Source organism: Geotrypetes seraphini, chromosome 16, assembly GCF_902459505.1.
Source record: "Geotrypetes seraphini chromosome 16, aGeoSer1.1, whole genome shotgun sequence".
Lineage (NCBI taxonomy): Eukaryota > Metazoa > Chordata > Amphibia > Gymnophiona > Dermophiidae > Geotrypetes > Geotrypetes seraphini.
In genome coordinates, this window is record NC_047099.1 from 3,391,723 (window position 1) to 3,418,283 (window position 26,561).

General features: G+C 42.2%; 1 protein-coding gene across 1 annotated transcript; it reads left to right on the forward strand.

The window, feature by feature from the left end:
- Positions 1–272: 272 nt before the first annotated feature.
- On the forward strand, positions 273–26,178 carry LOC117350345. The gene is made up of 6 exons (XM_033924603.1): positions 273–1,215; positions 3,666–3,762; positions 10,636–11,412; positions 13,160–13,230; positions 22,111–22,390; positions 25,726–26,178. The coding sequence occupies exons 1-6, from the start codon at positions 273–275 to the stop codon at positions 26,063–26,065; spliced, it is 2,508 nt and encodes an 835-aa protein (XP_033780494.1). The 3' UTR covers positions 26,066–26,178.
- Positions 26,179–26,561: the final 383 nt, after the last annotated feature.

Here is a 26,561-nt window from a genome sequence, read left to right on the forward strand (position 1 = left end):
GCACAACTGCAAGGGGAGTGTGGAGCTGGGAGGGGCATGAGCAGATCAGGGGTGTGCCTAGATTATAGAATACCAGCAGTTAGACATGGGTACTTAGACCAACCACTGTGCTAGCATAAAACTGGGCATATAACTAGTATGTGTTAGTATTCTATAATGGCAATTAAGCATACAACTACTGATATCAAATGTGTGCTTAACGCTGCATCCTTATATTCAGGTTTCACTTTTCTCTGTTTGTTTCTAATCACAAGGTCAAGAACAGTGAATGAATGGGAGAGAGAAATCAGACATCAGTGACAGAATTCATTCTTCTGGGGTTCTCTGATCATCCTCTGTTGCAGGGTCTCGTCTGTGGGATGGTTCTTCTGGTCTACTTGATCTCCGTGATGGCAAATGTTGTGTTTCTGATGTTGATGTGTGCTGACCCTCACCTTCACAAGCCCATGTACTTCTTCCTCAGCAACCTGTCCATCCTGGACCTCTGTTGTACCTCTGTCACCCTCCCCAAAATGCTAAGTAGCTTCTTCACAGGAAATAGATCAATTTCCTTCCATGCATGTATGACCCAACTCTACTTCTTCTTGTGTTTCACAGCTACAGAACTATTTCTTCTCAGTGCCATGGCATACGACCGTTATGTGGCGATTTGTGACCCTTTACGCTACGCTCTTATCATGAAGAAGAGCCTCTGCATCCTACTGGCTGCTGGGTCCTGGGGCATTAGCTTTCTGGATGTGCAGCCTGTAGCCCTTATGATATCTCAGTTGTCTTACTGTGGTTCTAATAATATTAATCATTTTTTCTGTGACCCAACTGCATTGATGAAGCTTTCTTGCAGCAACACTCACGGTGTGGAGACTCTGACATTTTCTGATGGTTTCATTTTTGGAATTGTCCCCTTCCTCCTAACCATCTGCTCCTACATCTTCATTGTCTCTACCATCCTGAAGATCCGTTCAACAGAAGGAAAGCAGAAGGCTTTCTCCACCTGCGCCTCCCACCTCACCTCTGTTATTCTATTCTATGGAACTATTCTCTGTATAAATATGAGGCCAACCTCCATGTATTCGCCAACCCAAGACAAGCTCTTCTCTTTACTGTACACAGCTCTGATTCCTACTTTAAACCCCATCATTTATAGCCTGAGGAACCAAGAAATAAAAAATACATTGAGAAAAATCAGAGATAAAATACAAATGCAGGAATTTAAATGTATGTATTCCTCAAAACCTATCATTTTGAATATATAAACCTATTTAGATTCTGTTTCCTTCAACAATAATCTTTATACCTTCTTATCTCTCTTTGACCAACTCATTATTTAACAAATCATATAAAATATATACAGCACATGTCTGATTGTTAAGAATGTATTTTAGTGAATGTTTTTCAGTTTCTGTATTGTTTTCATGCTTTAGGTATCACCAGACAAACACGGTGTCCAGAAATAAAGGGGGTTACTTATACAGTTTCAAACTACTTTGCGATTTGACCTTTCAAAATGCATTAGTATTTGGGGAGGGGGGGTTCTTAGTTGCTTCAACCTTGAGACATTCATGAAGTCTTCAATGCCATAGAGCCGTTGGCGCGATGAATTCTGAGGTTCCATTAAGACTGTTTTGCAAGCTTGAAGTTGCTCAGAAATGTCTTCAGTTTTTGCTGCAGTAGGATGCTTTGGAGTTATTTGGGAAAATGTTGAGGGATCCTTTTTTCTGGGAATCATTCCATATAGGTCACCTGAAGTTAGATACCAGGATGCATGAATTCTATATCAACAGTTCCATGCATAATTGCCATTATAGATTACATATGCCACATCAAAGCTGGATATAAACTCTCATGCCTAGTCTTTCTATATCTTGATGCAGTAAAAAATCGATCCACTTGTACCTGAGTGGTGTAGAATGGGTACAAGTGGATCGATATTTTTAATGCATCAAGATTTACAAAGACTAGGAGACAGGGAAATACTTTTAAAACCAACAGGAGGAAATACTTTTTCACTCAGAGAATAGTTAAACTCTGGAACGCGTTGCCAGAGGATATGGTAAGAGCGGTTAATGTAGTTGGTTTTAAAAAAGGTTTGGACAAATTCATGGAGGAAAAGTCCATAGTCTGCTGTTGAGACAGACATGGGAGAAGCCACTGCTTGCCCTGGATCAGTGCCATGGAATGCTGCTACTCTTTGGGTTTTTGCCAGGTACTTGTGACCTGGATTGGCCTCAAGGTGGGCTACTGGGCTATATGGACTATTTTTCTGACCCAGTAAAGTTATTCTTATGTTCTTAATTTTAGAGCATATATGATGAGCAGGACCCTGATTCACCCATGGCCCTCCCATTTGAATGGTATTACATTTACACTCAAGGGTTACAGAATACGAAATTCAGTTATGTGTGTAACTGCAAATTACAGCCAATTAACACAAACTATTAATTTGTACTAAGCATAAAATGGGGTGGCAAGATTATAAAATGAGGGGGAATTTTTTTTTTTTTTTTTAAACATCTTTAGTGCATCAGCCACACAGTTGGCCAAAAATTTATCGTTTTAATTTCCTCAGTTCATAAAGATAGGCAGGAAAACCTTTCAACTTCCCTCCTCCTTTTCCCCTTTCCTAAATTCCTTCTCTTTGATGATCGTCCTTTTTCCTCTTCCTGTCCCTTCTTGTATTCTCCATTCCTCTCCACTTGCACCTTTCCTTTTTGTTCTACTGTGTGTCTTCCTCTTATTTTCCCTTTCGAGGCATAAGTCCATCTTGAATAGAAGTATCCCCTCATTCTAGTCACCCATTTCCTGCACCATCCCCAAAGTGAATGGCAAATGGGGCAACAGCAGTGACCCTCACTTGCTTCTGCTTCACCAATGCCATTTTTAAGATGTTGCCAGTTGACCTAGAGGATCCATTGCCCCTTACTATAGGTACCACAGTTTAGTAAGTTCCACTGGAATTTTGCATGTTAATTTCTTCACATAGTCTAGACATACATGTTAGACATACAGTTTCACTGAAGCCTCTATTTACTAAGTGTTGAGGAAAGAGGAAGGAATTGGTCTTTAAGCTCAAGGTGATATAGACTTCAACTCTTGGCTTGAGAAGCGTCTTTAATATCGTCAAGATCTAGACACTTCAAGGGTGTATTCTTAGCTTGAGAGTGTATTCTGTGTCATGCATTTTGCTGATATATGGTTTAGAAGAAATGAAACATATAATTTTTGTTATGGATTTTTCTGTCAATGCAAATTCTGTATTTTCTTAAGTCTGCTTCAAACAGACATCGCAATCACTAGTTCAGTTTCCAGGTTCAGCGATTTCCAAATCCTTACAAATTGCCAGTGATTTTCCCTAATCTGTACATCTAGATTATTCAAAAGTTTTTCCCGTCACAGAAAGATTGGTCATCCTTATCCAATAGAAATGACACCTCAGGTGGAGTAGAGTATCATCTCTTCGACACAACACATAAGAATTTAGCAGATGGTGGGAGTGGGACCCACAGCCACTGGTTAGGACGCAGTGGTTAAGGGGTAGATGCCCCTTACATGTGCCAAAGGTGTCATTAACCGGCAGTTAGGTGCCTACGTGCGTTAGGCGCTGCTTACTGAGGTAGAACCAAAGCGCTTAAATGCAAGTTGAGTGTACCTATGGGCATATCTTCCAGGTGTGGACATTTTCTTGGTGCCTTACATCACTGTACGTCAAACTAATGCCAGAAGTGGTATAAAGCACCATAAAGCGCCTACGGAAGCACATCAAAGGTAGGTCTGGAAAATTCTGGCCTACGTTTCCAGCATCTACCTTTGCCGGAGGTGCGATTCTCTAACTGTCACCATCGCGTAATTGACACACGATCTGCAGCCGCCGACAATGGCGCTGGTTAGAGAATCTGGGTCTCAGTCATTATCTCCATCATAAGGTAAAATGATCACCCTGGAAGGGAAAATGCAACCTGTGCTTTTGAATATCTGATCTACGTAACCCACTGTCCTCTCCTGGTCTGTGAAAGTCTCTTACTGACATTGTCTGAGCTGGGCAGAGCAGATTGGTGTCTTTCAAATCTGTCCTCTCCGTGTCTTTGACAGAGGCAAAAAAGACGCATTAGTGCTCTCAGTCTTGTTATCTTGCAATAGTTTTATTTTCAAACTGAGTAGAAATATTGTTTGTCTGTTTTGGGGGTTTTGCCCTTTATTGAAGAATGTTGTCAAATAAAGAAAAACGGGGCCTCTGGATGGTGTTGGTTACTTACAACTGATCTCAAACCTCCCTCTAAGATCTCTTCAGTCAATAACCTGATCAGCTTATTCTGCACACAGTAAGAAGAAAACAAACCACAGACTGTGCCCCCCCCCCCCCTCCCCTTGGAGACAGAATATCACATTCTAATTATATCATTTGTGAGAAGTGGCTAAGTCCAAAGGAGAGCAACGAAACTGGTAAAAGGGCTGGAACACTGCCCATACGCCGAGAGGTTGGATAGGCTGGGGCTCTTCTCTCTGGAAAAGAGGAGGCTCAGGGGAGATATGATAGAGACCTTCAAGATCATGAGGGGCATAGAGAGGGTGGATAGGGACAGATTCTTCAGACTGAAGGGGACAACAGGTATGAGGGGGCATTCGGAGAAACTGAAAGGAGATAGGTTCAAAACAAATGCAAGGAAGTTTTTCTTCACCCAAAAGGTCGTGGACACATGGAGTGCGCTACTGGAGGAAGTGATCAGGCAGAGTACGGTACAGGGATTGGACGGATTCCTGAGGGATAAAGGGATCGTGGGATACTGAGAGAGGTGCTGGGATGTAACACAAGTTTAGAAAGCTAACCAGGTAATAAGTATGGAAACCCAATCAGGTCGTGCATGTGCAAGACCGGAGGGTTAGGACTACGATGGGAAGATAGGACTTCAATGAGAAACCAAGGTGGCAAGGGGGCCCCTTCTGGTTATTCAGACAGGTCGTGACCTGTTTGGGCTGCCGCGAGAGCGGACTGCTGGGCAGGATGGACCTATGGTCTGACCCGGCAGAGGCACTGCTTATGTTCTTATGCTACATGTTTCTGTAAAACTTGCCAGCATTGAGCATCAAGAGACCCCCCAGGAGGAGAGGTAGAGACATACACAAATTTTAAACAAAAGAAGTAACTTTCCCTGGAAGAGAAGAGAGAATCCCAGCAGGAAAGCCTTCCACCTGCCAGTGATTTCCCTAAAGTCAGACACTTGTTGCTAAGATTTGGATAAATAGGACATGGGGAGAGAGCGCTCTCTGACCTTCCGCACTCAGCCTGAAGATTCTTTGCTCAATCAAATTCCTCCTGACTAATGTTTCTCCTCAAGCCAGTGAAAAGGGAGCTGTTAGTGGATGCCTGGAATTAAGACGAGGATGCCTTTCCTTGCCACATGTGAGAGCACAGACTATCTCTGAAGGAGTCAGGGGCATCTCATCCTCTGTTCCGTCTGAGCTTAAAATTGAGCACCCTCAGGATCATTTCCAAGTATTTTGTAATTTTCCCCTTTTAGTTGCTGCAGGAAATTAAACCCCACTTGGTTAGCAAATAAATCCATGGGCTTCCCATTGGCTTTTTATTTATTTTTCAACCCAGAGCATACGTCTGTCCGTCAGGATACCATCCAGACTCCTGGCATTGAACCACATCACTGAGTGTCTCTTATTGCCAGTAAGGTAGGTCTGGATTATAGATCAGGAAAATATTAAAGACCAAACTGTACATCAATCACTCTCGGTCTAGCTATGAGGCTTTTCATTCTATTTGCTCTGGTTACCACATTACTTCAGAGTATATTTTCTGCATTATATTGTAAATGCTTTCTGCCTTTAAGTCCATTATTCTAATTTGTATTTTATCTGTATCCCATTTATTAGCTCACCTTGTTGTGAACCGCCTAGAACTTTTTCGGTATGGCGGTATATAAGAATAAAATTATTATTACTCTGTCAAGGCCTTTTTCTGAACTTTGTTGCAGAGTTTGGTTAAGATATCTTGAACAGTGATCACTGTGATTTAATGAAGATTGATCTTTACTTCCTCTAGTTTTTGAGGTTGTCTTGAGGGGGCTATGTTAGTATGCGATTGTACTGCAACTGGACAGTCAGTAAAAGAATACAGTTTTGTAAGTAAATACAATTGAATAAGGAATACAAAATGATACTGGATTAAAACCAATCAAATAAGTCTTAACTAATTTTCTAAAGGAACAATAGGGTAAGGCTTGGGAGATAATTTCACCTAACCCTGACAGTTTGCAATTTGGAGTTTTATTTTAGGTGAACGCCTAGAACTGCTGGCGTTGGCGGTATACAAGAATAAAGTTATTATTATTATTGAAAGGGTTATTTATATATGCTGTCTTGAACTATTGTGAATGTTTTACTGTTAACTGCTTAGGTATAGGCGATCTAGAAATTTTAGAAATAAATAGAATTAAGTGGAGGTTTGGCCATTGGCTAGAGCTGCTGCCTCAGCACGCTGAGGTTGTGAGATGGATCCCAGTCTGTCCCTGTGACTCTAGGCAAGTCACTTAAGTCTCCATTGCTCCAGGTACCAGATTGTGAGCCTGTTTGCACAGATAGGGAAAATACTTACTTGAGGAAAGGGGTAATGGGAGTATAGTAGCTCTGGCGGAATATACGGTAAGTCGTGCAGCAGAATTTTGAATGTTTTGAAAGTGGGAGAGATGGTTGAGGGCAAGACGTGCGAGAAGCAAGTTGCAGTAATCTGAGCGAGAGGTGATGAGAGTGTGGATGAGGGTTTTGGTCTTGTGCTTGGAAATGAGAGGTCAGATTTTGGTAACATTATAGAGATTGAAACGAAAGGCTGTAGCGGTTTTGTTGGATCTGAGTGGAGAAGGAGCGACAAGAGTCAAAGATGACCCCAAGCTTGCAAGAAAAGGGAGAAGGAGAGTGTTGTCTACTGAAATAGAGAAATGTAATAATAATAATAACTTTATTTTTGTATACCGCAATACCACAAACAGTTCAGAGCGATTTACAGACAGCGATGTTACAGAAAAGAACTTTCAAATTACATTAGCATGCCAAGAGTAGTCAAGATTTATCTGGAAGCATTTCAAAGATACAGCAAGGCAGGAAAGAAACCACTTTGGGTGAATCCCTTCATGAAAAGGCAGTAATTAAATTCTAATGCCCCCAAGCCAAGCTTGACAGTAGGAAAGCAGTAGGAAAGCAGGTTGTATGACCGCAGGACCTATTAAAAGTGAAAACATTTGAATCCTTCCCTTAAAGATGCAAAAAATATTTCTACAAGACCCTTGATGAGTTGTAGGCTTCTTAAAATGCTCCACTTCACTTCCCTAATCAAGATAACAATTACTTATGCTTGCTAATACTTACGGGGAGTTCAGGAGACACCTAAAAACATGATTGTTCCTGAAGTACTTAGGCAGTTGATTTGTACAATCTTTCCCACAATAATTGATCTCTGGAGCCTTTATTCACTAGTTTTAACCTGCCAGTTCTACTCAATTTGTAGCATTTTTAATCATTGTAAACTGCATAGAACTTCATGATCCTGCAGTATATAAACTATTTATTATTATTATTATTAAGACATGGGACATGTGGAGAGTAGTTAAGGTTCAGCCGACAGTTAGAAGCAACAAAACTAGAATTATCTTTGGCAGGCATGGGGGTGGCAACTTGCTGTCAGCCAGTTTACCTGCTGGTCGACTCTCTCTGCCATGTTCTTTCCCTTTCTACTCCTCTCCCCCTTCCCCGCCGCTGCTACAGCTATGTGTCTACCTCAAATTTCTTGTAAAAACACAGCACCACCCTGACGTCGGCCCTGGCATCTTCTCTCCACTGTGGTCTGCCCCAGTAGAAACAAGAAGTTGTCAGATAAGTTTGCTTCTCCTTCCCTAGGAACATAAGAATTTCCATACTGGGACAGACCGAAGGTTCATCAAGCCCAGTATCCTGATGCCAACAGTGGCCAACCCAGGTCCCAAATACCCAGCTAGATCCCAAGTGGTAAAACAAAGTTTATGCTGCTTATCCTAGGAATAAACGGTGGATTTCCCCAAGCCATCTCAATAATGGCCTGTGGACGTCTCTTTTAGGAAATTATCCAAGCCTTTTTAAAATCCCACTAAGCTACCACATTCTCCAGCAATGAATTCCAGAATTTAATTACACCTTGTGTTAAGAAACATTTTTGCCAGTTTGTTTTAAATCTACGACATAAGCACATAAGCAATGCCTCTGCTGGGTCAGACCAGAGGTCCATCGCGCCCAGCAGTCCGCTCACACGGTGGCCCATCAGGTCCAGGACCTGTATAATAATTCTCTATCTATACCCTTCAATTCCCTTTTCTTTTAGAAAATCATCTAATCCCTTCTTGAAACCCAATAGCGTACTCTGCCCTATCACTCCCTCTGGAAGCGCATTCCAGGTGTCCACCACCCTTTGGGTGAAGTAGAACTTCCTAGCATTGGTTCTGAATCTGTCCCCTCCCAATTTTTCTGAATGTCCTCTCGTTCTTGTAGTTTTTGAAAGTTTGGAGAATCTGTCCCTCTCCACTTTCTCTATGCCCTTCATGATCTTGTAAGTCTGTATTATATCCCCTCTATGTCTCCGCTTCTCTAGGGAAAAGAGCCCCAGTTTCTCCAATCTTTCAGCATATGAAAGGTTTTCCATACCCTTTATCATAGTAGCTTCCATACCCTTTATCATAGTAGCTTCATTGCATGCTCTTAGTCCTAGTCTTCTTGGAAAGAGTAAATAAGCATTTCACATCTACCCTTTCCACTCCACTCAGTATTTTATAGACCTCTATCATATCACTCTAAGCCATCTCTTCTCCAAGTTGAAGAGCCCTAGCCACTTTAGCTTTTCCTCATAGGGAACTTGTCCCACCCTTTTACCTTTTTTGTCGTCCTTCCCTGTACCTTTTCTAATTTCGCTGTATCTTTTTAAGATACCGCGATCACAACTGCACACAGTATCCAAGTTGTGGTCGTACCATAGAGCGATGAAAGGGCATTATAACATTTTGATCTGTTTTCCATTCCTTTCCTCATAATTCTTTGACAGAACACAATTCCAGCTCCTGGTCCAGTCCCTAGTCCTAAGTCTTCTAGACTACGGCAACATACTCTATCTCCCCTGCCCCACAAGCATGATAAAACAACTACAAACTGTTCAAAACACGGCGCTAAGACTTATCTATGCACTGAAGAAACACGATCACATCACGGCTGCGTACCTAGATTCACACTGGCTCCCAATACAAGCATGAGTAAAATTCAAATTCTACTGCCTACTATTTAAAACCATAAACAGAGACAGCCCAGCCTACCTAAACAGGAGAACGCACAAACCGTTCACTCACCCCCAATCAGAGATGTCAAATGAAAAAAACTGTACGACGGCCTTCTAGTCACTCAAGCAGCAAAACTAGATTACCAAATTTCCAATTTACTGATAACGACTACAGACTACAAATCGTTTAGAAAAGAAATAAAAACCATCCTATTCAAGACATCCTTGAAGACAAACTAACACCACAAGATTAATCCCTAATCCCAGTTCTCTGTAGCAATTCACTCTACTATTCAATTCCTCTGGAAATAGCCAGATAACTTCTTTTGTAATCCGCCTTGAACTGCAAGGTTTTGGCGAAATAGAAATCACTAATATAATGTAATGTAATGTAATAATTCCTAACATTTTATTTGCTTTCTTAGCCATCGCCGCACATTGAGCTGAGGGTTTCAACGTATCCTCAACAATTACACCTAGATCCTTTCCCTGGGCATTGACATCTAACATAGAACCCAGCATCACGTAGCTATAGTTTGGGTTCCTCTTTCCCACGTGCATCACTTTGAACTTGCTCACATTCAATGTCATCTGCAATTTTGATGCCCAGTCTTCAAGTCTCACTAGGTCCTCTTGCAATTTTTCACAGTCCTCTTCCAATTGAACAACTTTGTGTTATCAGCAAATTTAATTATCTCACTAGTTATTCCCATCTCTTGATCATTGATAAATAGGTTAAAAAGCAGCAGACCCCCAGATCCCAGCAGACTCCTGGAGAACCCCACTGTTTACCCTTCTTCATTGAGAATATTGATCATTTAAACCCACTCTCTTTCAATCAGTTCCTAATCCATAATAGGACATTACCTCCTATCCCATGACTTTCTAATTTGCTCAGAAGTCTTTTATCTAGGGAAAGTGAGAGATATATTTAAAGATAACTTTTCCTATTTTCTTAGATTAGACCTTATGAAGTTTCTTTGCCTCTAGAAACAGAACTAAATGTTAATAAAGAACTAACCACCGTTCTTCACTAGCATCCCAGAGCTTATATCCCCTTCCTTAAGTCAGAACAAAGTGAGCAAGATGATTTTATTATACAAAGTAACATGATCTTAAGAATAATTATGATAATATGAGGGGAAAGGTTGGTGGCAAGGGGGTTGTTTTGATTTTCCTTTAAGTGTCCTGATGATCAGGTCATTGGTACAGAGTTTAGGAATGTAGATCACCATTAGGATCCGTCAAAGGTTGTGTAAGCTGACTCATGAATGCATGTCATAATGAATAGGAGAAACCATCATGTTTGCAGGCTTTAGCTCTTTTTCTGTTTTCCCCCTCAGTCTCACAAGATCAAGAACATTAAGAATGGAAGAGAGAAATCATACGTCAGTGATAGAATTCATTCTTGTGGGATTCTCTGACTACTCCCAGTTGGAGGGTCTCATCTGTGGGACGGTTCTTCTGATCTACTTGATCTCTGTGCTGGAGAATTTTCTGTTTCTGATGTTGATGTGTGCTGATCCTCACCTCCACAAGCCCATGTACTTCTTCCTCAGCAACCTGTCCATCCTGGACATCTGCTGCCCAACTGTTAGCATTCCCAAAATGCTGGGCAGCTTCTACACAGGGAATCAATCCATCTCTTTCAATGCATGTATGATCCAACTTTTCTTTTTTCAAGCTTTCACAGGTACAGAATTTTTCCTTCTCAGTGCCATGGCGTTTGACCGCTATGTGGCTATCTGTGACCCCTTGCGCTATACTCTCATCATGAAGAAAAGCGTCTGTGTTCTGATGGCAACTAGCTCCTGGGTTATTGCCTTTCTGGATATGCCACCCCTGATAGATATGATATCTCACTTGTCTTATTATAAATCTAATGAAATTAATCATTTCTTCTGTGATGTCTCATCACTTACGAAACTTTCTTGCAGTGACATTCGGAAACTAGAACCTATGATATTTGCTATAGGATCAATTGGAGGAGTTCTTCCCTTCCTGTTAATCCTCATCTCTTACATCTTCATCATCTCCACCATCCTGAAAATGCATGCAACAAAGGGGAAGCATAAGGCCTTCTCCACCTGCTCTTCCCACCTCACCTCCATTCTACTATTGTATGGGACAATTTTCTGTATATACCTTAGACCAGCCTCCATGTATTCACCAGCCCAAGACAAGCTCTTCTCCTTAATTAATGTAGTTATGATACCAACATTAAACCCCATCATTTATAGTCTGAGAAATCAAGAAATTAAAAACACATTCAGAAAAATCAGAACCAAAACAAGAAAACTGGTAAATTAAATAATTGCGTTCATAAAAGCAAAAGCAACAAGTGAAGTTTCCCAGTTGACCTTCCTATAGTTCTCAAAAGATAAACCTGCAGATTTTGTGACTGTATATGCATTCACAGTAAAGCTCAGTTTTTGTGTGACCAAATTTATTTGTTGATGACACTCAAAGCCAGCTATACCTTTACTAGTGATCTGTGAATGTATAACTGGATTCCCAATGGATTTTCAACATTTCTATAGATACTAAGCAAAAATGCTAACTGAACGGCCCAATGCTTTCTTTATAGTAAGAAATCGATTTGGGGGGGATGGCACTCATTCGGATTTTGTGTGCAGATATACCCAAAGAATTACATGCATTGTTACAGAGTTTGGGGGATGTACACCTTAGTCACGCACCAGGGTGTACCATCATTGGGCTGTAATCAGTGAATCGCTTATAGTAGGTTTCTGCTGGTGTTAAGTCCTTGCGCCTAAGGTTTGGCATGAAAATCCCCACTAGGCCGTATTTTGCCCGGCACCTGTTTCTGGCACCATTTAATGAATTCAGCCCTACATGCTAAGATTTACATCAGTCCTTCAGCCACTGCTTATATGTTCACACTTTCCTTCATACCTACACTCCTATTTTTTTTAAATATTAATTTTATTAAACATGAATTTTATATAGAATTTTTTTTTTTTGAATAGCCTTACTGAGTCAGACCAATGGTCCATCAAGCTCAGTAGCCCGTTCTCACGGTGGTCAATCCAGGTCTTTAGTACCTGGCCAAAACCCAAGGAATAGCAACATTCCATGCTACTGATCCATGGCAAGCAGAGGCTTCCCCCCATGTCTGAATAATAGACTATGGACTTTTTCTCCAGGAATTTGTCCAAAACTTTCTTAAAACCAGCTACGCTATCCATTTTTACCATAACCTCTGGCAACACGTTCCAGAGCTTAACTATTCTAATCTTCTATTTGTGCGTCGCTCATACCTATACAGGCTCAAGGCAACTGTAAAGAGAGGTAAGAGGGAAGAGAAATAGGAGGGAGAGAGAGGAGGTGGACAGGTAAGAGAGAGAGGAAGGGGAGAGAAAAAGAGGGGAGAGAGGAGGAAGGGAGGAAGGGAAAAGGAGAGAAGAGAGGGTAAAGGAGATTAAGTATCGAACAGATAGGTTTTTAGTTTTCTTCGGAAGATAATGTGGCAAGGTTCAGTTCTGGTCTTTTCTGTAAAGCCATTCCAAGTTTTGACTCCTAGGAAGGTAAGCAAGGAGTGGAAAACTTGTTTTTAGTGAAGATCTGTAGTGGATGGGAGATTTAGTAGCATCCGGTTGAGGGTTCTGCGGGAAGTAGACCATGCTATTGAGAAGAGTTGGATGAGTGGAGCTGTAAAATTTCCATAAAGTATGCGGTGAATGATGCAAGATATTTTGAAAGTTATTCATGATGCGATGGGTAGCCAGTTAAATTGTTTGATGAAGGTTGTGCCTGAGTCGTATTTTCTCAGGTTGAAGATAAGTCTTAAGGCAGTGTTTTAGATGAGTTGCAGTTTGTGAATTAGCAGTGTTGATTTCCATGTAGATGGAGTTACAGTAGTCCAGTTGTGGTAGGATCATCAGTTGTACGATTAAGGCAAAGTGGTATTGGTGAAAGTAAGGGCCGATTAGTCTTAATTGTCTCAGGGTGTAGAGGGATTTCTTTCGGAAACTACATATTTGGGGTGGAGCACAGTATGTAACCTAGGATTTTGGAGGACTCATCTATGGAGAGGGTTTCGTTGATCGAAGAGTGATGCTTGTAGGTGCTGTTTGCTGGGCCATGTGGAAGTATAGAACTTTGGTTTTAGTTGCGTTTAGCTTCAGTTTGATGGTTGTTGCCCAATTTCGGATTTTTTCTATATTGTGTGAGATTTCGTTGGGTAAGTCTGATTGATTTTTGGTTATGGGAATAAGGAGAAAAATGTTATCTGCGTGAAAAAATATTTCCTCCTATTGGTTTTAAAAATATTTCCCTGCAATTTCATCGAATGTCCCCTAGTCTTTGTAATTTTTGATGGAGTAAAAAATCAATCCATTTGGACTTGTTTATAAAACAGACACAAAATAGGCAGAACGATAAAGGGGAGATGGCATGGCACTATAGATTTAAAGAAGTATTAAAACTATAGGCATTTTCTTTTCCTTTATGATTAAATATGTTCAAGAATGCTTTCTCTCTTTTCCTTGTTATGGACTCATATTGCTTTAGAATACTATGGGGCTCATAATCGAAAGAGAAAAACGTCCAAAAACCGGCCTAAGTCGGCACTTGGACGAACATTGTCAAAATACGTCCAAGTGCAGATAATAAAAATGGGTTTTGAACGTATTTATAAACGACCTAGGCCTTCATAGTGCCGCTGAACGACCATAACTAAACGGAGCGTTTCAGGAGGAGTGTCGAGGGTGGGAGTTAGATGGGATGTGGGCCGGCTTAGACTTAGTCGTACTGCATGTATAACCAAAAGTAATACAGCACAGGATCGATATTGGTACCATCTCACATTTTACATACCTCACTAAACCTCTCCTTTACTAACGCTTAGCACGGGTTTTAGCGTTGGCAGTGGTGGGAACTGCTCTGACGCTCATAGAATTCCTATGCGCGTTGAAGCAGTTACCACCATTGCTGGTACAAAAACCCACGCTATGCAGTAGTAAAGGAGATTGTAACATGCCTGCATAGGTTGTCCTAGAGACAATGATATTGATGGTCCTGGGTCTGCAGCCTTCCTAAAACCCTGTAACCATAGACCCTGAATCCAGGAACTACGTCTCACCCATTAGCAATGATCATGCTTCATAACCCAACTTCCCTCCTAGGGCTGTACATAAACCTCTCAGCATTCTCAGTTCCAGTCAAACCAGGGAAAAGGATAAACTGACTTAGGGATTTAACCAGGACATGCTCACAGAACTGGTTCCATCCTAGCCTTCTTCTCTGAGGATTCATGTATTCAGAACCTAAATTAAAACCTACAGAATTGTCTTGGTTAGTTCTAGAACTTCTGCCTTGAACACCTCTGAAAACTGGAGACATCTTTAGGACTATTAGGGGGGTTATATGAATTGAATCATGGATGTAGGTGAAAATCATGAAGAACTAGAGGACTGTGTGCTGGTTTCATCCTTATCTATTTCAAATAGGCCACAAGGTCAAGATCCTTGAGTGAATGGGAGAGAGGAATCAGACATCAGAGACAGAATTTATTCTTGTGGGATTCTCCGACTATCCTCAGTTGCAGGATCTCATCTGTGGGATGGTGATTCTGGTCTACCTGATCTCCATGCTGGGGAACTTTACGTTTCTAATGTTAATGGGTGCTGACCCTCAACTCCACAAGCCCATGTACTTCTTCCTCAGCAACTTATCAATCTTAGACATTTGTGGTCCCTCTGTCACCCTCCCAAAAATGCTACTCAACTTCTTCACAGGGAATAAGTCCATTTCTTTTGTTGTATGTATGACCCAAGAAAATTTGATTCAGTTTTTTATAGGTACACAATTCTATATCCTCACTGCCATGGCATTTTACTGTTACGTGGCAATCTGCAACCCATTGCGCTACTCTCTCGTAATGAAGAAAAGTATCTGTGTTTTGCTGGCCACCGGCTCTTGGATTGTTAGCTTTCTTGATATGTTGCCCTTTGGAGGTATGATATCTCATTTGTCCTACCATGAATATAATGAGATAAACCATTTCTTCTGTGATCCTTCAGCACTGATAAAACTCTCCTGCAGTGACACTCGAACACTGGAAATTGCGGTGTTTATCGAAGGCACCATTGTAGTTGTCACCTCCTTCTTACTAACCCTCATCTCCTACATGTTCATCATCTCCACTATCCTGAAGATCCAGTGCACAGAAGGAAGACATAAGGCCTTCTCCACCTGCGCCTCCCACCTCACCTCCGTTATTTTATTGTATATGACTCTTATCTGTATCTACATGAGACCAGCCTCCATGTATTCACCAGCCCAGGACAAGCTCTTCTCCTTACTGTACACAGCTCTCATTCCAATGTTAAACCCCATCATTTATAGTCTGAGGAACCGAGAAATCAAAAATACATTAAGAAAAATTCAAAGCAATGCAAGAAGATTGTAAATTAAGCAGACTGCGGGGTCATTTTATGCAGCATTTCTGTGTGTAAGTTAATAATGTTAAGCCCAAAAATTGCTTTTTATAAAAAATATATAACGTATAACTTGTCATTCACAAATGTCAGACGGAGCTCAGCCAGATCTGTTGGCACTAAAACTTGTAAATGCATAATTTGTTGGAGCAGATTAGAAGTGTTCCTGGGAGTGGGGTTTGGAAGGGTTCACACTTAGTGAATGTGCAGAAGAGCTTAACACAATATGAACAAGAGCAGGTGGCAAATGTTTACAGGCACTTTCCATGGGCTAATGTGCAATCCTGCTGTCTAAAGTCAGACAACCTACTATGAAATGAATGTCCCTATATGTGACAGCAAATTAAGAAAAATCTGAGTTAACTCTGGGGAGTGTGTAGCACAGTGCCTCAGCACCCTGAGGTTGTGAGTTCAAATCTCATGGACCCTGGACAAGTCACTCAATCCCCTATTGTCCCAGGTGTATTAGATAAGAGTGTGAGCCTACCAGGACAAACAGGGAAAAATGCTTGAATACCTGAATGTAAACCACTTAGGTTTTAAGTGGTATATAAATAAATAAAATATTAATACAGTGGTACCTTGGTTTACGAGCATAATTCGTTACAGAAGCATGCTCGTAAACCAAAATACTCGTATATCAAAGTGAATTTCCCCATAGGAAATAATGGAAACTCGCTTTGATACGTTCCCACCCCCTGAGGCCAGTGGCGCTGCTCTATCCCCCCCCCCACGAGAACCGGCATTGCTCCCCCTGAAGGCCCCCCCAATGATACCCCCACCATGACCTGAAGTCCCCCAGACCCACCCGAACCTGCTTCTTACTTTCAGCTCGGCCTCGGCACCGGCATGTCATGTGCATTGGTGCCGGTGCCTGAAGATCGGCCTCCTCTTCTGTGCTGGGCCTTGAGCATCTGCGCATGCTCAAGGCCTGCGAGTTCACGTTCTCTCCGAGAATCTCGGTTTCCGAGGCGCCAATTTTGCGAATGTTTTGCTCATCTTGCAAAACACTCGCAAACCGGTGCACTTGTAAACTGAGGTACCACTGTACTCCTAATTTTCCCTGATTGGCAGATTTGATATCTCTGATTATTCTCACTTCTATTTTATTCAAAGATAGCAAAAACCTCAGGCAAAGACTGTTTTTTATATATTACATTTCTTGCAATATATAAAAAAAATGAAGTCTCATTCTGGCTGTTCTTATTTTGTCTACAAAAGGTGCTTTCTCTTCCCTAGAGATCTCCTCTCAGTTGCTTCTGCTATATTCATGCTTTGGGTGTCTCATTCTGCTAAGGTCTCCTTCCTTAGGGACTCTATTTAGCTGTCTGGGCTATGTTCATCCTTTGACTGAGTCTGAGTGCTGCCATCTCTTCCCCAGGTCTCTTTTCAGTTGATTCTGCTTTATCTAGGCTTTGGATGCCTCACAAGTGGTATGGTCTCCTTCTTTAGGGGCTCTTTCTAGCTCTCCGAGCTATATTCATCCCTTGACTGGTTCTGAGTGCTGCCCTCTCTTCCATAAAGGTCTCTTTTCAGATGTTTCTGCTGTCGTTATTCTATTTGAAGACTGTAATTCATTGTAAAGCTACTTGATGTCACTCTTCTATTTCAGGGGTTTAAGTGTTATATTTATGTGTGAATGTTAGTTACTTTTTGTTCATATCTGGTTCTCACTGATCCTAATAAAGTGACAGTACTCAAGCTGTCCAGGACAAGCACTCATGTGTACTAAATAAAATCTTGTATCAGAATCATGCAGAATATGTGTGTGTGTGAGACATCATTACAGTAAAACAGCCACAGACATTGATATAACTTTGAAAGAAGAAATTTGCTCACCAAGATCTCTATGCTGGTTCATCACATATTCTGTGTATCCAAGTGGTATTCAACCCAGTCCTCAGGGACCACCTAGCCAGTCAGGTTTTCAAAGTCTCCGTCAACCATATTCATTGTGGATATCCTGAAAACCCGACTGGCCAGGTAGTTCCTGAGGACTGGGTTGAATACCACTGGTCACTGTAGGCCATTTAAAGCTTAAATTCAGGATGATCTCCTTACTATTCCCTCCCGCCCCCAACATTTGCCCTAAGTTTCTGCATTTATGCACCAGCCAAATGGAATGACTTGCCATTAGACATTCATTTGGCAGCTAAAATTTAATGCTAAGAAATGCAAGGTCATGTAGGGAATGGTACAGTTTAGGGGGTGAAGAACTTATGTGCCTGATGGAAGAGTGGGACTTAGGTGTGATTGCATGCGATGGTCTTTATCTGCTCTAATTACAATGCATGGCTTCTATTTTCATAGTGAAGGTGGCCAAACAGGTTTAAAAATGTGAAAGCTAGAAGGAAGCTAGGATGCATGGACAGTAGGAAAAAGGAGGTATTGATGCCCCTGTATAAGACTTTGGTGAGACCTCATTTAGAATATTGTGCACAATTTTGGAGGCTGCACCTTCAAAAAGATATAAAAAGGATGGAGTCGGTCCAGAGAAAGGCTACTAAAATGGTGTGTGGTCTTCATAAGGCGTATGGGGACAGACTTAAAGATCTCAATCTGTATACTTTGGAGGAAATGCGGGAAAGGGGAGATATGATAGAGACGTTTAAATACCTACATAATGTAAATGTGCATGAGTCGAGTCTCTTTCATTTGAAAGGAAGCTCTGGAATGAGAGGGCATAGGATGAAGTTAGGTGATAGGTTCCGGAGTAATCTAAGGAAATACTTTTTTACAGAAAGGGTGGTAGATGCTAGACTGTGTCTGAATTCAAGAGGGCCTGGGATAGGCACGTGGGATCTCTCAGAGAAAGAGATAATGGTTACTGGGGATGAGCAGACTAGATGTGCCATTTGGCCTTTATCTGCCATCATGTTTCTATGAATATTCTTTTAGTAAGATTTAAAAAGCTCAATAGAGCAGGGGGAGGGGGAGTTATCAACGCAGGCTTCAGTTAAGTTGTTATTTTACTGTTAACCCCAGTTTTAATTAACTAGGTCAACAGGCTTGACTCTTGTGGTTTGATCCTAGTTTCTTTCCCCCTAAAGGCTCATGACAGGTTCCTGCTGCACTAGGTACAAAGTATTGGAAAATTGTGACTAGGCAAATTATTATCATAAACAAATTCTTTCCAACTGTGAAAGCCTAAGGTTTTATGACTTGGGGAGGAGGATTTACTAGGTAATTATCAGTCACTTCAGGAGTCATTAACACAAAGAGCACAAGGTGAATCTGTCTTCACGCACTCCTGAGCCAGGCAAAGTGGCACAGTACCAGGCAGAGCTTTGGATTCTTGCCTATAAATAGCTAAGGGAAAAAAAAAAAAAGCCAAACAATTTTAGATTGAATCAAGTTGGGCAGACTAGATGGACCATTTGGGGTTTTATTTGCCATCATCTACTATGTTACTAACTGGATCTAGATCCACTGGACGGGGCTGATGGCCGTCCTGGGTTTTGCTTTTTCTTGGCAAATGCAATTGGGAAATTAAAACTGCCCCCCATGTACTTAATGGAGCAAAGCCAGCCCTGGACTCAGTTGCTAACCCTTGAGCCAGGATTGCCTCCCAGTTGCTAATGTCAGCCCAAAGGGGTCTCTGGGTTTCACATCCACCCCAGGGCTCAGGAAGGGGTTTGGAAGATTTGGCTGGGGCCGGGGTTTAGCAAAACTTGCAGGCGCTGCGCATGCTCAGAGGCAGAACCCGCGCATCCTCCCCTCTCTTTCCCGCGCTGAATTTCACCAATAGGAGCTGACGTTCGGGCAGGAGGCAGTGCGCATGCTCGGAGGCAGTCCCCGCCCCTCTCTTTCCCGCGCTGAATTTGAATAGGAGCTGACGTGGGGCAGGAGCCGTGCACATGTTGGTAAGCAGGCCACGCCCTCTTCTTTGCTTTCCCGCGCTGAATTTGACCAATAGGAGTTAACGTGCGGGCAGGAGCCGTGAACATGCTCGGAAGCTGTTATGGAGGCCCCGCCCTCTTCTCTTTCCCGCGCTGAATGTGATGCTCAGGCTGTTCCTTCATTTTAGGCTCTGGCCTTCCACAATCTTTGTTTTGGGTGAAGCAGTCAGATCACCTACAAACAACTCCTCCAGCTCCAAACGAAAAAAAAAAAAGGAGTGGAAGGATTCCTATCAGTCACCTGGAATTCTCTGGCAAACATAAGAAAGTGGAGGAAAAACCTCAGTTTACAGTCTCAGCCTATGTTTCCCTGCGCCTGGGGCTGAGTTTAGGGTGGGATGAGCTGGAGAACAAGGGCTGGTGCTGGGAGTACCCAGTGACCCCCTGCTCCCCCCAAAAAAAAACCCCATCATGTGTTAGGACGGGTGGAGGGGCAATGGCTAGGTCAGACCCATGGCCAGTCTGAGTCTCTAGGACAGTGGTTCCCAACCCTATCCTGGAGGACCCCCAGGCCAATCGGGTTTTCAGGATCGCCCTAATGAATTTGCATGGAGCAGATTTGCACGCTTGCCACCTCCATTATATGCAGATCTCTCTCATGCATATTTATTTGGGCTATCCTGAAAACCCGATTGGCCTGGGGTCCTCCAGGACAGGGTTGGGAACCACGGATCTAGTTGAGCCCCAGTACATAGTATCTGAAATGAAAAAAATAAAAATAAAAGATGGCACCCCCCTTACACAGTTTAAACATTAAGTTAGACCTTTGAAAATACATTTCCTGGAATGTTGGGGGGTGGTGGGTGTCTTAGTTACACAGTAGCAGAGTAGATGACAGCAGATAAAGTTCTATACAGTCCATCTACTCTGCCCCAGAAAATAAACCTGGAAGGCTTAGTAAGACTTGATATACTGTCCTTCAGGACATGTGACTATATATGCAACTTTAATCTTGACTTGTCCTTCCCTCATCAGGGCACATGCCATTCCATGTTCTTCACTCCCGGAAAAGAAGGCAACCCCTAAGAATTCCTGGCTAAGAATTTGTGGAGCTCCTCACTAGGGGTTTGTCCAGACCTTTTTCTAATCTCAGCTGTACCACTAGAACTGGCCCACATTCTCCAGCAGCACTTCCCATAGATTCCACAGAAAACCTGCTTTCTAAAATTTGGTTTAAGCCAGTTAATTTCAGTGAAGGTTGTACAGGTTTAGTATCGTTTGGTAGCGTAACCAACCATTCCTCACTGGTAAAGGCTAGTTCAGTCAATTTTAAGTGATAGTGCTCTGATTCCAGGTGGTTATCTTTGAAAACACTTTGGGGGACAGCTCACAGAATCCATCAGTGGGAAAACAAAAAAAAAAAATATATATATATATATATGAGGGACTGAGGGAACGGGAAGTGGGCATGTGGGTAAAATCTACAGATAGGATCTGCATCGAATGTGTTCCAATGGGTTGGTGTCCAAGAGGTGGTAGTCGTCTGATTGGGGAATTTGTTCTAGAACTGACAACACACTGTTGGACCGTATTCCGGACTAGCTGATCAAGGTGATTGATAAAGAAATGTCTCTTGAGAGTCATTTTCATAGCTGGTTCTCCAGTGCGCCAAATCATGGCATCTTTTGAAAATTGTGAGGGCCAAGTGTTGAGGAATGAATATGAGGGTACCCGCTGTGCTTGCGTTTGAAGTATCAGTGTGTGGGTCTGGATTGGCACTTGAATTGGCGCATATTTGTATCCACCCCCCTTTCAGGACAGACTGGCCAGAAAGAGTGCGGGCCCAAGTCTGTTCCTGAGAAGTGTATTGTGGTGTAAGGGTGTCCAGAAAAGGTGAGCAACTTCTCAGGCCTGCTGCTCATGCCAGCCTGGTTCCCCTCTGAAATCACTTCCAGGTCACGGGGCCAGGAAGTGGCATTAGAGGGAAAGCCAACTCCGGCACAAGCAGCAGGCCAGAGAAGTTGCTTGCAGTGGTGAAGATTTAAAGAGGTACAGGAGGGTGCAAGTGTGGCATGGGGGTAAGAAGGAAGCAGGGGGCAGAGAGGAGGGCACCCCCACCCTGAGAACCTCCTACCCTCGCTATACCACTGCCTGAAGCATTGGAGTCGCATTGTTACAGAACTGTTCCAGGTGTGGCTTCTTTCACAGTAACAAAGTCAGCTTTTGTTGTCTAAGTGATGAAAATATGCACAGCCATGGCGTGGTGCACTGATTAATAATGAGATCTCTAAACTCTCATATGGTTGCAAGCTCGATCCCAGCCTGCTCCTTATGACCCTGGGTGAGTCACTTAATCCCTCCATTGCCCCAGATACCACAGTTAGATGGTGAGTCTGCCTGGACAGATAGGGAATATATTTAAGAGTATGCATTGTAAAAGGTGGTTAATAAATAATTCTGCCCTCCTGATCATTGGCTGGGTGTGGATCCTGCTTCTCATTTGTGTACTTTCTCACAGCCATTTCTGAGCGTCTCCTAGCTTCTGCCATGGCACGGCTAAAGACGGACTGCCTAGACTGCTGTGGAGTGGTGCTGTGGTTGCCGGGCCTCACAGGGCTTATTGTGGGTCCAATTCTGGTGAACGAATTCCCCAAACAGGTCCCATTTGGCATCATTCTAATAGTTATTAGTATTTTCTTCATAATTATAGCTCTGATATTTGCCAAGAAAAACTGTTGCGGAAAGAAGAGACCTCCTGTTCAAGTGCGGGATACTGGACAGCAAGCGCAGAGGGAATGGTAAGTAACTTCCATCAGTTGTCTGTGCTGTGTTCACACAGTACTGCCTTTACTCTCTTCATCTGTCTATGCTGTACTCAAACTGCTACTGTCTATTCAGCTCTTCTTACTTTACGTCTGGGAAATGGGAATGAATTCTTTGCTTCAGTCTTTACGGAAGAAGATGTAAGAGATCTACTTGAACCGGAAATGGTTTTCAAGGGTGATGATGGCAGAAGAACTGAAAGAAATCTCGGTGAATCTTGAAGATATACTAAGCCAAATCGACAAGTTAAAAAGTGATAAATCGCCAGGACCAGATGGTATACATGCCAGGGTAATAAAAGAAGTCAAACATGAAATTGCTGATCTGCTGTTAGTGATCTGTAACCTGTTCTAAAATCGTCTGTAGTACCTGAAGATTGGAGGGTGGCCAATATTATGCCGATTTTTTAAAAGGGCTCCAGGGGAGATCCGGGAAATTACAGATCATTAAGCCTCACTTTGGTGCCGGGCAAAATGGTAGAAACGATTATAAAAAATAAAATTGTGGAACACGTACACAAACATGATTCAATGAGACGGAGTCAGCATGGGTTCAGCCGAGGGAGATCTTGCCTCACAAATTTGCTTGACTTCTTTGAAGGTGTGAATAAACATGTGGATAAATGTGAGCTGGTTGATATAGTGTATCTAGATTTTCAGAAAGTTTTAGATAAAGTTCCTCATGAGAGGCTCCTGAGAAAATTAAAGTGTCATGGGATAGGAGGCAAAATTCAGTTATGGATTAGGAATTGGTTGTCGAATAGAAAACAGAAGGTAGGGTTAAATTGGTCATTTTTCTCAATGGCGGAGAGTAAACAGTGGAGTGCCGCAGGGGTCTGTACTAGGACCAGTGCTATTTAACTTATTTATTAATGATCTGGAAATTGGAACGACGAGTGAGGTGATTAAATTTGCAGATGACACTAAACTGTTCAAAGTTGTTGAAACACAGGTGGGTTGTGAAAAATTGCAAGCTGACCTTTGGAAATTGGAAGACTGGGCATCCAAATGGCAGATGAAATTTAATGTGGACAAATGCAAAGGGATGTACATTGGGAAGAATAACCTGATTCACAGTTACCGGATGCAAGCGTCCACCTTGGGGATTAGCGCCCAAGGAAAGGATCTGGGTGTCATTGTAGACAATACGATGAAACCTTCTGCCCAATGTGGCTGCCTAAAAAGTAAACAGGATGCTAGGAATTATTTAAAATTATTTAAAAAGGGATGGTTAATAAGATTAAGGATGGGCCTCCGCGTGTGCGGATCACCGGACTTGATGGATAGCGGAGCTGGTTATAAGAAAGGTTTGGACAAGTTCCTGGAGGAAAAGTCCATAGTCTTTTATTGAGAAAGACATGGAGGAAGCCATTGCTTGCCTTGGATCGGTAGCATGGATATTGCTACTCCTTGGGTTTTGGCCAGGTACTAGGGACCTGGATTGGCCACCATGAGAATGGGCTACTGGGCTTGATGGACCCTTGGTCTGACCCAGTAAAGCTATTCTTCTGTTCTTATGATATTGTTTAGCAGAGCAGGAAACTGTCTCAGAAAGACAGAGCTGGAAGGAGACTCAAGTGGTTATCTAGAATTTTGGAAATATATGGAGGAAAAAAATATCAAGATGTCACATCATCTAGAGTGATAGGAAGATAGGGTTAGATTGAACTCTAGTTCTTTAGAGTCACGGAAAGGACTGGAAGAGAACTCAAGAGGTCATATAGGGGATGCTATTGAGCCTGCAGTGGTCAATGTTTTTTAAACACTGGCCACCACAGGCCTTTTATGTTCAGGTAGTCAACATGTTAGAGCCCACAGCCCAATGTTGACTATAACATTAGGCTATACTCAGATATCAGTGCTAAATATCAGGGTTATTCAGCGGCCACTGGCACTTCTCCAGGTACTGGCAGTATTCAGACTTGTACCCAGATAAATTTAGGACAATCTTTTTGCCGTCCTAACTTTCCACAGATAGTTACCCAGTTGGTGGACTGAATTTTGTTGCTAAGTGGATAGCTCTCAACTCCACCCATTTGTTGCCCCCGGACTGCCTCAACCCTGCATGTATAGCATTGTGCAATTTTTCAATAACACTGAATACCAGCTCCATGGAGTCAGAGAGAACTGGGCATGGGTGGGACCCCCCCAGAAGATCTAATCTTTCTTCTGCTTCCAGACAAAACCCTGTGTACCAACCCAGGCAGATATATTTGTATTCTGCTCCTAAATTTCCTTCAGTGAAGTAGATCCCCACCTCACTACCTTCATCCCACGGCTTACTCATTCCTTCTGCTCAGCACCCTCACCGTTAGAAGTCCTTCTTAATATCCAATCTCCATCTTTTCTGTTGGAATTTGAGTCTCTGACATCTTTTGTCTTTTCCCCATGGAAAGGGAGAATGACTGATCACTGTTTATGCTGTTACCTCATTTCCAGGTCACCCCTCTGTCTTCTGCTATCCTAAGTGAATAAACTGACTCCTTCCTCATCACCTTCACATCCTTATCAGGTTGGATCTGTGGCCTTCTGCCAGTATGTTATCATAAAAGAAGTCATTGTAGACCTTCCCGGGACAAAAATTGCAACTCATAAAGTAATGAATGCCACTAATGACGCAAGAAGCTCTGGCAGGTGACTGCTCTTGGCTCCTTGTGTTGATTCAGAAAGTTTACCTGGTGTCATTTGTGCTCAGTCTTTATGATGGTTTCTGAAGGACAAAGGGCAGAAAGAAGAATATATTCAGGACTTCTGTTCATAGGGATTTGTAAATTTAGATAGTTTATTTTCCAACTAAATAGAGGATCTTTGAGGGTTCAAAGACCTGTGTTTATCAGTATTTTTATGGCATAGCTACTCTTGCTAGGGTCCTTTGTGCACACTGGTGTCACTTAGGAGTCATCAGCACAGAAAAGGTAAAAAAAAATTGAGAATATGAGCTAAACCAAAGGAAGTGTGACAGAGTATTAAGGGAAATGGTGTTTGTACTGTTTATTCCATAAACATCTGTTGTAATATTTTTGCATCAGAGCTGCTTTATCAGTATTTATTGGTATAAATCTAAAATCATAAGTACTTGATATATTTTTACAACCTCTTTTCTCTTGGTAACACAAGGAGAGAAGGTGATGCAAAGCCTAGGGACAGAAGTGGGGATTTGATATTAGAGATCCCCAAAACTCTTTCAATTCTTCCTTCATGTTCTGTCAGAAACTGTTCTTGTGCCTGACCCTGAAAGTGGAGTGGGGAAACAGGATTAAATCAATTTCTAGTCTATCTCATTCACCCTGACACTTTTTTCTTCTGTGCAGTATCTCTTCAGCGCCACCTGAGGTATGGACCGTCAGCTCACATGTGAATCTTCACCTGGCGGATGATCCGCCTCCTTACAGCCTCATTGCTGCAGAACCATCGAGGGGCTTTTTGGTTCCAAGTGCTCCAGTTCCTTGGGATAACGCACCAGCAGAACCTGGACAAGTGTTGATGAACTCATGCCCAAGCTATTGGACAATATATGGACAAAGCACATGCACATCTGAAGATGGGAGAATCTGCTTGCCCACCTGCCAGTGTACAAACTCAGCAACCAGGGCTAGTAGAAGCCCAGCAGCAGCTCCAACTCACCTCTTACCAGAACCAGATGGAGAATGAGATTTAGTTCCTACCCTTTGGATTGGAAAAAAAAGACTGTATGGTTGTCCATAAAATAAGTTGCGATTCATCTTTTTGCACAAACATGGCAGAATGCAAGCCAAAGTCCTTGATAACTGTGAATTATTGTTAATAAATATATAAAAGTCATGGCTTGGTTTTATGTGGAGGCTTTCATCTCAACCTTAAAATAGAAATCCATTTCGGCCACCAAGCGAACTCTGTCTGAATATCGAGGAGACAGGCTACATATGAGTCTAGTTTCCGAAAGGAAAATCCCATCCAAACTTAAGCAAATATAACAGAACATAGAATATCCCACATTCTTTCATTTAACAAACTGTCTTTTAATGGACATGGCAAAGGTAAATGAGATTTCCCTTGTTGTTTTGTATCATTTCTGGAATAAACCCCAAAACGACTGCCTTTATCCTTCGAGTGGTCTTCAAGTCAGTTTGGGTACCTTTTAGGTACTTATTCACTGTTGAAACAGATC